Raw genomic sequence first — 13761 nt, forward strand, 5'->3', positions numbered from 1 at the left:
GTTTACCTGTTACAGAGGCACCTTCGCGCACCTTCTTCAAAAGTGAGCATGCTGCACCCTGCAGAGTGTCCCTGCGATCTCTGACAGCCATCGAGTCACTGCTGTTACGCACGTGACCTAAATCCCACTTTTCCTTTTTGTGTTTCACAGTTTCTCCCTCCATTTGCGTGCCAGAAGACGAGCACTTTTTTGATGGATTCTGAGACACACTTTCTCTTTTATGACTAGATTTATGGCGCATATCTTTCAGCCTCGAAACAGGAGTTCCTCTTTTAATTACACTCTCTAGTGTCACTGATGAGCTCAATTTGGAAGGTGGTCGAGGAGATTTCAATGGTAATCTTCCAGGTTTCGTACCATCAGTTGAAGGTCTTCTAGATGGAACTCTGGAAGGTGTTACACTACGATCACGTTGAAACGTGCTACTTCTTGGTGATCCTTTGACTCCGTGTCTGTATTTACTCATTATTTTATCAGGTGACTGAAACAGCCTTTTACTTTTATTAGAAGCTCTACTTTCTGATGCCTTTAATGATTTATCACCTATTCGATGCTTGTAACTAGAATTTGTATGCTTTACTTGTCCTTCTCTTCTACGCTCACGGCTTGTCTTACTACCAGAATGTCCACTGTGGTGTTCCTTCTTAGAAGAATGCTTTAAGTGTAAAGACTCCTGGACCGATACAGAACCTCCTGCCTTTGTATGAGACACACTTCTTTCTTCCTCATGAACTAAAGGCACTGTTGCCGATTTGGATGTTAAATCAGGCTCATTGGTTGATCTGTTCAAAACCCTGGGACTCACTTTTTCTGGAGAGATACTGAGTAAATCAAAAAATCCAGTAACACTAAGTGTATGAGATCCCGCTTCATCCATAAGTGTAAAAGTTGTATCAGAGAAATCTTCAGATTCCTTCTGCTGCATACGGGGACCGTTCCCTTCGTATTTGATAATTACATACATATTACTGCTATCTGCAGAGTTATTAGACACAAACGAAGGTTGCTGGTCTTCATCGTCTTTTACATCATTTTCAGAACTGTCCACATTAAGATGTTGGGCATCTGGAATGTTTTTCGAAGTATTCTGCATTTCACTTTGCTCGACAGCTCTGTGCTTGCTAGGAATATTATCCAAGTCGTGGTAAATGCTATCAACAGTGGATCTGGTAAATGACTCCTCAATACCTTCTTTCCTTAATTCTGTACATGTCTTGACTGTGGTAATGTCTGCACAGACAAGTTCTCCTTCCATATTCAATGGCTGGATGACTTCACTTCTTTTTTCTTCACTTTCAGGAACATAGTGATGACGGGTATCTGAATTTTTTTCTAAAGTATCCTGTACTTTAACTTTCTCTACAATGACAGGGTCCCCAACAATTTTGTCATGTTCACTAACTGTGTTACCAACAATGGATTTGGCCAAACAAACATTACTGCTTTCATTCCTTGACTTTGTTGATTTCTTTGCTTTAGAAGTATCTTGTTCTTTGTTATGGTCTCCCTTTACATCCAAAGGCTGGCTGCCTTGGTCATTTCTTTCATTTCTCCCCATAACATAATGCTGGTGAACACTTGAAAAGTCTATTGGAGTATCCTGTACATTACATTTCTCTGCAACAATCATATTGCCAGAAATATTACTGAGCTCGTTACTCTTGTTATCAACAACAGATTTGGTCAACTGGTCTTTAGTATTTTCCTTAGCCAATTTCTTTGATTTCTTTATAGACACAGAATCTTTTTCTCTGTTGCATTCTGCACCTTCCTTATTCAGTGACTTCCTGTTACTTTCATGCTTTTTCCTTTGGCTCATGTGGTCCTTGGCATTTACTTCCTTTCCAGAAGTTTTGTGTGCCACATCTTCAGGTTTTTTGTTAGTGGCACTCCTGTTGTCTTCTTCCACCTCTTGTAAACTGTGGACTTCATTTTCTATAGGATATGTAGCTATCTCTTTCCCTACTTCTTCAACACCTGTCATATTGTAGGCCTCTGGTTTCATTGACGTTTCATTGCTATTTCCATTTTTCTTACTACATGTTCGTGCAGAATCACCATGACCTTTATGTGACACTTCACAGTCCTTTTTCTCATCACTATTAACCAACTCATTTTCATCTTCCATCACAGAACGTTTATTCGGAACAGTACAGCCTTTGTGACTTTTACTTTTTTCAGTTTGTGAGCCTATTGTAACCTCAGCAGTATTGATTTCCTGAGACAACTGTGCAACATCGTGTGGTGGTTGACGTACTGTGCATTCTATCACATTGTCATCATTGTCATCACCATTCGGAGGACCTTGGACGTGAGCACTTAAATGAGACTCACTGAAACATTTGGTCTCTGATTCTTTACTATGTGCCATTCTGTTCGCCTGTGGGTTCTGTGCTTCCATCCACAATCTTTCAGCAATAATATCGACAGATATTCCTTGTCTCCTTAGTAAAATACCCTTCTGAGGTGTTACAGTAGCAGTCAAACTTTCAGTTCCATGATCAGTAGCTGACACAGACTTAGAAGCAAGTGATTCTTCAGAACTCCTGATTACTGTACTAACATTTTCAATCACAACTGAGTCTTTTTCTGTCAGCAGTGGCTCCTCACAGCCAACGTTTTGAACACCACTCATTTCCAAAGTGACGGTTTCCTTAGTAGTAACAGCTTCACACAAAACTTTTTCATTCTTTTCTTTCTCAATGATGGTCTGATTGGTCTTTTTTCTACGTTTATCTTTCTTCATCACTTCTTTTATCTTGGTGCCTTTTACTGTATCAGAGGTCCCTCCTTTCAGTTTTGCCATCATACGATTCTTTTTCTGTTCAAGTTCAGAACTGACTGTAAGATCAATTGCAGAATGAGAAATTCTGCGTTTTGTACGTATATCTGGCTCTACAACACTTCTAGTGATATTATGCTTCTTACTGCTTCCTTTTATGGTGGCACCATGTGTTGGGGTGTCCTGCTGACCAACAGGAATTTCCAAAATTTTTGCAGTCTTCACAGTATTGTTACATGCACTTCCCTTTCTACGAGAATTTTTTTTCTCAGACTGTAGTTTTTCAGCATCATTTCGTCTTTGTTCTTCTTCTTCTTTTTCTTCTTCTTCTTCTTTTCCTCTCTCCACTATGTTGATAGTTTCGTATTGGCATTCCTTGTCTGTGGAAGAGCTAGCTGCAATACTTTGTTTACTTCCCGTCACAGAATTTTCTGATGTGACAGGCGCTGTATGATGATGATTTGTGGCACTTTCAGAACCCTCCTCTAGTATTTGTGAGTCATTTATCTTTTCATTTGTTTGCTTCTTGTCACTTTCTTCTGTATCTGTACTGTGTACAACTGCTTCACCACTAACGTCTGCCTTGCTGGTGGTCTGTGTATCTCCTCTCACTGTCAGCATATCTCGGCTGGGATCACTGCTGTAAGTAACTAATGTCACTTGCTGTTCTGCCTGAATAACTGAACCATCTTCTTCTGTTATAGAGATACAAACTTCCTGAGATTCGACTATCTCTTTACGACACACTGCTGATGATCGTTTAATTTCCAGTCGGTCAGGACTATCAGCTGATTCTATCCTGTTACATTCATCAATCAACACTTGCTCCAATGTTCTAGATGGTGAATGTGATGGTTTATAATACGAGGAGCATGAGGAGTAGTCGGTGGGTCTGCTCGCATATGATGTTGGACTGTTTAGCTCAGCTGAGTGTGGCGTCACAGCAATATTAGGTGTAGGAGGGAAGTTTGGAGTTGGGATCATAGACAAGTCGATTGAAGGTTGCTCACGGAGGAAGTTTGAAATTGGAGTATCTAATAACGTGCTTGGACTCATGATACGGGGTGTAATTGGAACCTGAAACCCTGTGCCAACAATGCTATTCGTTGGGCTAACTTTCTGTGGAGTTTCCAGGGCAGCGGTGGAGATAAATGCCTCCATAACATTTACCTCCTTACTCACACTTTGTATAGTTACGCAGCGTGAATCTTTACTTTCGCTACTACTGGCAATGGAAGTCGTATCAGTAACTGCGGCAGCTAATACGCTTACTTTTGTGTTTGCTTCTGTTTTAGTGTGGTCCGTCTCACTATCATCCATTTCAGAGTTTAACTCATTTCTCTCCAAAGAAGAGGAAGCTCCTAAACCTCTGTCAGAATCATTAGCCAAGCTGGAAGCATTATCACCATTCCCTCCCTTTGTATTTTTTCCTTTCGATTTCTTTTCTTTACCTGTTGTACAATGTTTAATTTTCTGTCTTTTCTTAGGAGTCCCATCAACAACTCCTGACACTTTTCTTTTACGGTTTCTAGAACTCTGCTTTGTTGAGGTTTCTTTAGGATGTACAAATTTGGAATTTCCTCCCTGTTCACTAGCAGAACAGCTTTCCTCTGGTTCCAATTCTACAGTTTTTTCACTATTTGTAGCAAACTTCTCTTCAAGATTATCAGAAGTTTTTGCAGGGACAGTACTTGTATCAGCTAATAAAACTGCAGATTTATCTGAATTTTGTTTTGGCTCCAGGCTTTCACTGGTCACTGGGACATTCTCTGTACTTTCATTTGTACTGTCCAGAGTTTTTTTCCCCACTGCCCCTCCCTCCACATCGATCACAGAGACACTAATGTCTTCTTCAGGTGGAAGTCCACCTTCAGTCTGTTTGTTCCCAATTTCTTCCACTAGACTCTCCAACCTCGACTCCACCAACCTCGCTTCTTCCTCAGTCTCCTTATCCACCTTCTTCTTGTTCCTCTTCACTGTTTTCTTTTTCACATCTGATTTCTTAACACTTACTTCATAATCCTGTGCCACAATGGCACGAAGATCTGCATCCCAAGCTCTCCTCTTGGTCTCTTTAGACTTACTGTAGTTCAAGATACTTTTTCTCCATACAGCAAGCGCTCCTTCCTGATTACTCGCAGGCGTTTCACATTTGTCTGAATCATTTTTCTGATTATCATCTGATTCCAATACAACTTCCAAAGGAGATGACGGTCGGTCATCAGAATTATGGTCCTCTCCTGCAGGAGCAGTAATACTCTGACCTGCGCTGATGAGATCATTATTTTCCTCTCTTGTTGGACTCATCAGGAGAGGTGAAGTATTACCAAATATGAGACCTGCCCCAGTAACCCTTTCCCAGTCACCAGAAAGCTTTGGGGTAGGAGTCCTTGTGGCAATGGGGGCTGTCAGAGTTGGTGTCAACATATCAGAGTGCTGTCTGGTGGTCAGAAGGTCTGGCGATTTGAAAAGACTAGAACGAACATTTTTTGCCTGTTGGATCCTGCAGTCACTGCTCCCGTCAGGGCTGCAGGAAGTATTAGCATCATGTGCCGTGTCCTTCGGAGCAGAATTTGAACGCCTCTTTAATAAAGAATCTGTAACTGATTTTGGTGGTGTGCCAAAATCCAGTGCACGAATGTGACTAGTACGTCTCCTTGGCGTGCTGAGACTGAGTCGGCCACCAGCCACTGTGGATGTTCTACGGACAAGGGGCGTCTGCCGAGGCTTACAATCAGAACCCGACTTTTCTGTAGTGTTCTTATTTATATCCGGTCCTATAACATGTGGTGTCTGGCGTGGCTTACGAGCAGTGTCACCAGTATCAGATTTTTGTTTTATATTACCACTTGCATCTTTATCCACTGGCCTCTCATTTGAACACATGACACTATTAATACCAGCATCGCTTACAGGTTTCTGAAGTGAATTATTAGCATCTAAATGTGTACTGACTTCTGTATCATTACGTACTTGTGACAGATCTTTGTCTTTTACCACCTCCTGACTTTTATGTCGGAAAACTATATCCGAACAACTTTCTGTTGATTTTACAGAATTAATGCTACTTGCAACTTGAATTCTAGAATCTAATGCCAATGGAACTTCTTTGGTAACACCAAACTCGTGTGAATCATGGTATGATATATCAGGTATGCTTAAAGAGATTCCTTGTGTACCTTCCATTACTATTATAGAACTTTCTGAAGCTAAAGTATTTTCATTTTTTTGTGTGGTTTCATTGCCTTTTTTCAAGGTCGTGGAAATTTTCTTTGAGCTCTCTGCTGCCACAGCTGTTTTTTTCTTTTCGTGGGCTGACACAATCTTTTTTGACCCGGACTTCTTTTTAGCTTTCTTTTTGGAAGAAGATGATTTTTTCTTTGTATTCTTTTTGTTTCCAGTGAGTGCAGGATCTACAGCTTCTGCGACTTCTTGTTTATTCACCACATCTGTTTTTATTAGGTTCCTGAGGACAATATTCTCTCCAGTACCTATAATTGTTTCAAAATTTGTTATTAATATATGGATTAAATACAATAATAAGATATAATACGAGATACAATATATTTGTATGATGCTCCTGAATGTTAATAAAGGCAAAAAGGCATTTTATGGCAATGTCCATCATGCATCACTAAGAGTTGAGTTGTGACAGAACTTCACATTCTTCAGTTTATGCAAGGATCAATTGATACTACTTTTGTGGCTTTAGTATTATTTAATCATTAATTAGGATGTAAATAAAATAGAAAGAAACTTCCACATGGGAAAAATATATTAAAAACAAATATTCCAAGACTTACCAAGCGGGAAGGCGCCGGTAGATAGGCACAATGAATAATACACACAAACACATGCACAGAATTTCGAGCTTTCACAACCAGCGGCTGCTTCGTCAGGAAAGAGGGAAGGAAAAGGAAAGATGGAAGGATGTGGGTTTGAAAGGATGTGGGTTTTAAGGGAGAGGGTAAGTAGTCATTCCAATCCCGGGAGCGGAAAGACTTACGTTAGGGGGGAAAAAAGGATAGGTATATAGTCGCGCGCGCGCGCGCGCACACACACACACACACACACACACACACACACACACACACATATCCATCCATACATGGTGTATGTCTGTGTCTGTGTCTGTGTGTGTGTGTGTGTGTGTGTGTGTGTGTGTGTGTGTGTGTGTGCGCGCGTGTGTGTGCGAGTATATACCTATCCTTTTTTCCCCCTAACGTAAGTCTTTCCGCTCCCGGGATTGGAATGACTCCTTACCCTCTCCCTTAAAACCCACATCCTTTCATCTTTCCTTTTCCTTCCCTCTTTCCTGACGAAGCAGCCGCTGGTTGCGAAAGCTCGAAATTCTGTGTGTGTGTTTGTGTGTTTTATTCATTGTGCCTATCTACTGGCGCTTTCCCGCTTGGTAAGTCTTGGAATATTTGTTTTTAATCATTAATTACTAAGAGAGCTTACCCCTGAAACAAATGTTTTCATCTTCTTTGTTTGGCACAAATAACATGAAGCAAATCTGATACATTCACATCCTTCAATCAGACAAGCGAAATATTCCACACACAATAAACAACAGTGATCGTCTGATGCTATCTGCAGTACACCCATGAATAGCATGCCTTTATTAGATTTACACACAACTAAAAGAAGTGCACATGAGAAGGTGGGCAGGCGGGTACTGTGCACTAGCAAGGGTCAGTGTACTATGTAACACTTTAACCAATAGCTTCATACTGTTGCTTCTGACTATAGGTACACGTAGAACAGCTAGTGTTTATTTTGTTCTAGTGTAGGTATGGTGTGGCTATTTAATCATTGCAGTGTCCATTCTCAGTGACATAAGTTAAACATAACACATACTATGTTAACAAGTGACTGCTATCTTTATCGGAGTGCACAAATTTTTCAAACTTTGCCACCTTTTTAAGTGCACAACAATCTAACAGGACACAATACGACCAGTCATTCGGAATGCAATTTTTCCATATTACATGTTATATAATATTTTCTGAATATTCTATCCTGCATTTTTGAGATTCTCATCCATTTAATGTTGCATAAAAGCAATCACACAAATAAAATATGAATAATGTCATAACACCTCTGTAACACAATGTTTAGCTACAACCTACATGTTTAGCTAGTATACATAGTTTTTTATGAAAATTTATCTGAAATGTCAAAAACAAGTACAAAGATAACTATAAACATTGCAACATTATGAAGTTGGAAAGCAACAAAAGACAACCAGGCATGAAGTATATTGCGCATTTGGGTATGTACATGATTAGCATTTGAGCACAAGTGTGCACAGCAGATACGGTGAAACCCATATTAAAACTAAGGAAAATGCAGAACTGAGGGCGTTTCAACCCCAAAAATATAAGCAAAAACATACATAATTGGCATATATGATTAAAAATCGCAATCCTCATCAATATGTTGTGTAAGTGGAGGAAATTAAATGTACAATACACTGTTTACACGATAATTTGTAGTAATGAATTTCATCAGTTCTTAAAAAATCACAAATTTGTAACAGCAAGTAAAAATTTGTCAAAAATTGGAATTGGTATCTGAGTGCAAGTTAATTGAGCTATTTTCTGACACAATATGACCACATTATACCACAAAGCATTCGTTTTTGAGAGACCTTTGCTTTGTGCTTACATAGGGGGCAAAAAAAAAAAAAAAAAAAAAAAAAAAAAAAAAAAAAAAAAATTGATGAACACGATGAATTAAGCCAAAAACTGCAAAGTGCAGTGAAAGGTGTCAGAATTTAAAGCTCCTGAGCTTGAAACATGTTTCTGGCTATTTTAGGTGGACACCATTTGCAAACGTGTTTCGATGAATGGAAACATCTGTCCATAGCAGTGGTAGTAAAGATAAAAGGAAACAATGTTTCAGCCCAGCTAGTGCATGTCACTACTGCAAGAGACAATTTTTATGTTACATGGTGTCGTTTGATGTATAGAGTTGTTTGGTCTTTCTTCCTTCCTTCTTCTTCTTCTTATTCTTCCCCCCCCCCCCCCCCCCCCCCCCCTGCCCTAGCAGTATTAAGTTTGGAATTCCAGTGAACAAGGTAGCTGACTGTTGAGTTGTTATCACTGTACAAGGCTGACGGCTGCTTGTGTAACATACAAAGAAAGCAGAACAAGAATAGCAATTAAACACAAGACCTTCTGCACGGCGCTGTTGCTTTAAAGACAACATAGAAAAGAAATAAGGTCATCTGCCGTACCTTGCTTCGAAATGCGAAATGGACACTCAAGCCTCTGTAATGAATCTCCAGTTGCCAAAAATCTAAGACTACCAACAGGTCTTACTGTAATTGCTGTCCTGAAATTTCTGTCTTTTTTAAAGAAATGTTGATACTCAGTCCCCATACGAAGCAAGTTTTTCCCACCAGTACTTCTATAGCATGTTTTCACTTACCAATGACGATGACTGTAAGCAAACCAGCAAATCAATTTCATACAATAACTAATCCGTTGTTATCAACCATTACCAGCTACTATACAAACTCCCCTTCATCAAAATAATACCACAGTTTTAAAACCAATTATGAAATTCTCTGATAAATGCAACCTTCTCCTGTAAAACTTCAAAACAGTGAGAAATGGCTGAATGACCTTTAGGCCAAAAGTCACAATAAATAAATAAAGAACGATGATGATGCCTTTCATTTTGTTTGTGTGAACCTTCGAGTATTAATAATGCAGTAGAAAATATTACAGCTTCCTTCTCTCTGGACATGATGTGGCAGGAAATACGAAAACAGTACAACAAGCAATGTTGCAGACAATGCAAATCCACTGAGAAATGTTTGCTGCCAGTGTGTACAGAAACAGAGTCAAGATACAAAGTTGGAAACGGGTATGAAACACTGCAGGAAACAATTGTTCCAACTGAAACATGTTTCTAGAGAACGACACCGTTTAACTTGTGTGTTTTCGTTCTATAGCCAATGGCATTCCAGCATATTTTGGTGACATAAGAACAGTGACCTCTAGTGTATTGCTTGTGAACTTTCCCTTATTCATTGTGCTCAGTAGTCGAAGTGGAGCATTCTGCAGTATTCCCAACACATACTATTTGCACTTCGAACTTGTTGCTTGCTGTAGTATAACCACAGCAGGTTTCAAGAAAGCACGTATATACATACAAGTTTTCCTTCACAAATGGTATTATTTATACCAATGAACATGAAATAAAATTAAGCATGCTGTGATTTCGGTGTTTCTCTGTCCAAATTTATTAACAACCTGTCTGCATTACAATGCATTAAAAATGAACTAAACACCATTGAGGACTGCAACCAAGGCGAACAAGCCATCGCACAACTGTTCACTGAACACGCCCTGTCAATTGCAGTGCCACACATAGCAAATGGGGTGGCCTATTTTGGCTGCAGTCAACAGTGGCACAATTCATTCTGGATTCTGTCGACAGGCTCCGAGCAGAACTGGTGTAAGTAAAATTAATGCACAGTAGAGAAGGGCGTCCTAGGTATAAATATATAAATTGAATCTTAGTGGAAGCCATGGTTGCTCCATTTGCTATACACCAATCATATCAACTGCACTTTGGAAAAGGTGCAAATAAGCTTGCTGTTTATCACACAATATGCCAGAAGCCACTGCATTAGCCTGACGTCACCATGCTATACAGCTATTGACTGCAGGTGGAAAACAAAACACATGAGATGCTTACAAACATCTGAGATGTAATCCAGTAGCTTTCACCACGTTTCACAGGTTTCAGTTTATTTCACCATATAGGCTATAAATTTTTGCTGTTTTCAGGATGAACATAGGAAAGGCTCAATTACCTCATACATCATTGGCAAAAGTGACAGTATTTTCAATTACAAATTTTGCATTATTGGCTCTGAGCACTATGGGACTTAACATCTATGGTCATCAGTTCCCTAGAACTTAGAACTACTTAAACGTAACTAACCTAAGGACATCACACAACACCCAGTCATCACAAGGCAGAGAAAATCCCTGACCCCGCCGGGAATCGAACACGGGAACCCGGGGGCGGGAAGCGAGAACGCTACCTCATGACCACGAGCTGCGGACTATTGCATTATTAGTAATGGCAAAACTCACTGGTTTTCTTAACAGGTCTATTATGTTGTTGTTGTGGTCTTCAGTCCTGAGACTGGTTTGATGCAGCTCTCCATGCTACTCTATCCTGTGCAAGCTTCTCCATCTCCCAGTAAGTACTGCAGCTTACATCCTTCTGAATCTGCTTAGTGTATTTATCTCCCTCTACGATTTTCACCCCCCACGCTGCCCTCCAATACCAAATTGGTGATCCCTTGATGCCTGAGAACATGTCCTACCAACCAATCCCTTCTACTAGTCATGTTGTGCCACAAACTCCTCTTCTCCCAAATCCTATTCAATACCTCCTCATTAGTTATGTTAATAACATTTTCTACACAGGGTACATTTGTTACAGAGCTTGTAAGACACGAAGGGAAGCGGAGTAAATGAGAAACTTATTTGCCCTGTGGTTACCTCATCTGCTCCTGAGCCTTCAGTATCACACAGATCTCTGACTTAAATACAGTGTATATACACTGGGAAGAACCCTGAAGCCATAGTTGGTGAACTACTGAACACCCAAGGGAGTCCCATTGCTTTGAACTGTTAGTGTACACTATTTTAAAATTGAGATGCCAATCCAAAACCTTCCCCACGAACCATGGACCTTGACATTGGTGGGGAGGCTTGCGTGCCTCAGCAATACAGACAGCCGTACCGTAGGTGCAACCACAACGGAGGGGAGAGGCCAGACAAAGTGTGGTTCCTGAAGAGGGGCAGCAGCCATTTCAGTAGTTGCAGGGGCAACAGACTGGATGACTGACTGACCTGGCCTTGCAACATTAACCAAAACGGCCTTGCTGTGCTGGTACTGCGAACGGCTGAAAGCAAGGGGAAACTACGGCCATAATTTTTCCCGAGGGCATGCAGCTTTACTTTATGAATAAATGATGATGGCATCCTCTTGGGTAAAATATTCCGGAGGTAAAATAGTCCCCCATTCGAGTCTCCAGGCGGGGACTACTCAAGAGGACGTCGTTATCAGGAGAAAGAAAACTGGTGTTCTACGGATCGGAGCGTGGAATGTCAGATCCCTTAACAGGGCAGGTAGATTAGAAAGTTTAAAAAGGGAAATGGATAGGTTTAGATATAGTTAGATATAGTGGGAATTAGTGAAGTTCGGTGGCAGGAGGAACAAGACTCGTAGTCAGGTGATTACAGGGTTATAAATACAAAATCAAATAGGGGTAATGCAGGAGTAGGTTTAATAATGAATAAAAAAAAAAATAGGAGTGCAGGTAAGGTACTACAAACAGCATAGTGAGCGCATTATTGTAGCCAAGATAGATACGAAGCCCATGCCTACTACAGTAGTACAAGTTTATATGCCAACTAGCTCTGCAGATGACCAAGAAATTGAAGAAATGTATGATGAGATAAGAGAAATTATTCAGGTAGTGAAGGGAGATGAAAATTTAATAGTAATGGGTGACTGGAATTCGAAAGTAGGAAAAGGGAGGGAAGAAAAGTAGTAGGTGAATATGGATTGGGGCTAAGAAATGAAAGAGGAAGCCGCCTTGTAGAATTTTGCGCATAACTTAATCACAGCTAACACTTGGTTCAAGAATCATGAAAGAAGGTTGTATACATGGAAGAATCCTGGAGATACTAGAAGGTATCACACAGATTATATAATGGTAAGACAGAGATTTAGGAACCAGGTTTTAAATTGTAAGACATTTCCAGGGGCAGATGTGGACTCTGACCACAATCTATTGGTTATGAACTGTAGATTAAAACTGAAGAAACTGCAAAAAGGTGGGAATTTGAGGAGATGGGACCTGGATAAACTGAAAAAAAAAAAAACCAGAGGTTTTACAGGTTTCAGGGAGAGCATAAGGGAACAATTGACAGGAATGGGGGAAAGTACAGTAGAAGAAGAATGGGTAGCTCTGAGATTAGGAAATGAGACACTTGAAGTAGTAAAGGAGTTTTGCTATTTGGGGAGCAAAATAACTGATGATGGTCGAAGTAGCGAGGATATAAAATGTAGACTGGCAATGGCAAGGAAAGCGTTTCTGAAGAAGAGAAATTTGTTAACATCGAATATAGATTTAAGTGTCAGGAAGTCGTTTCTGTAAGTATTTGTATGGAGTGTAGCCATGTATGGAAGTGAAACATGGACGATAAATAGTTTGGACAAGAAGAGAATAGAAGTTTTCGAAATATGGTGCTACAGAAGAGTGCTGAAGATTAGATGGGTAGATCACATAACTAATGAGGAGGTATTGAATAGAATTGGGGAGAAGAGGAGTTTGTGGCACAACTTGACTAGAAGAAGGGATCGGTTGGTAGGACATGTTCTCAGGCATCAAGGGATCACAAATTTAGCATTGGAGGGCAGCTTGGAGGGTAAAAATCGTAGAGGGAGACCAAGAGATGAATACACTAAGCAGATTCAGAAGGATGTGGGTTGCAGTAAGTACTGGGAGATGAAGAAGCTTGAACAGGATAGGGTAGCATGGAGACCTGCATCAAACCAGTCTCAGGACTGAAGACCACAACAACAACAACAATCCAAAACATTAAGACTGAAAGGTAAAATTTTGAGTGTAATCTTTCTTAGAATCTGTCACAAATAAAATAACCAGTACCCCACCCACCTCCTGATTCTTTACAGAACTGTTTTAAGACAATCTAATTTTTCACACATCTCAATTTTTTTGAGGTCATACCTCCTGAACTGTGTGTCATACAATGATACAATTTCGCACACACACTCAATGGCACATGTGAATACTGTCTGCAAAATGAATAGAGTTAGAAGTAAAGCTGTCCTGTGGGCTCGAATCTCTCTAATTTTGTCTTGATGGTCTTTTCACAAGATATACATAGGAGGAAGCAATATATTGGTTGACTCTT

At 40.1% G+C, this 13761-nt stretch overlaps 1 protein-coding gene across 2 annotated transcripts in view; it reads right to left on the reverse strand.

Annotated features, from left to right (window-relative positions):
- Positions 1 to 13761, reverse strand: part of LOC126281191 (uncharacterized) — a 236605-nt gene that overhangs the window by 109397 nt on the left and 113447 nt on the right. For both annotated transcript variants that reach the window (XM_049979903.1, XM_049979911.1), the window contains exon 12: positions 7 to 6273. In XM_049979903.1, coding sequence (XP_049835860.1) covers positions 7 to 6273 — 6267 coding nt within the window. The remainder of the gene's footprint in view (positions 1 to 6; positions 6274 to 13761) is intronic.

Source organism: Schistocerca gregaria, chromosome 1 (genome assembly GCF_023897955.1).
Source record: "Schistocerca gregaria isolate iqSchGreg1 chromosome 1, iqSchGreg1.2, whole genome shotgun sequence".
Classification (NCBI taxonomy): domain Eukaryota; kingdom Metazoa; phylum Arthropoda; class Insecta; order Orthoptera; family Acrididae; genus Schistocerca; species Schistocerca gregaria.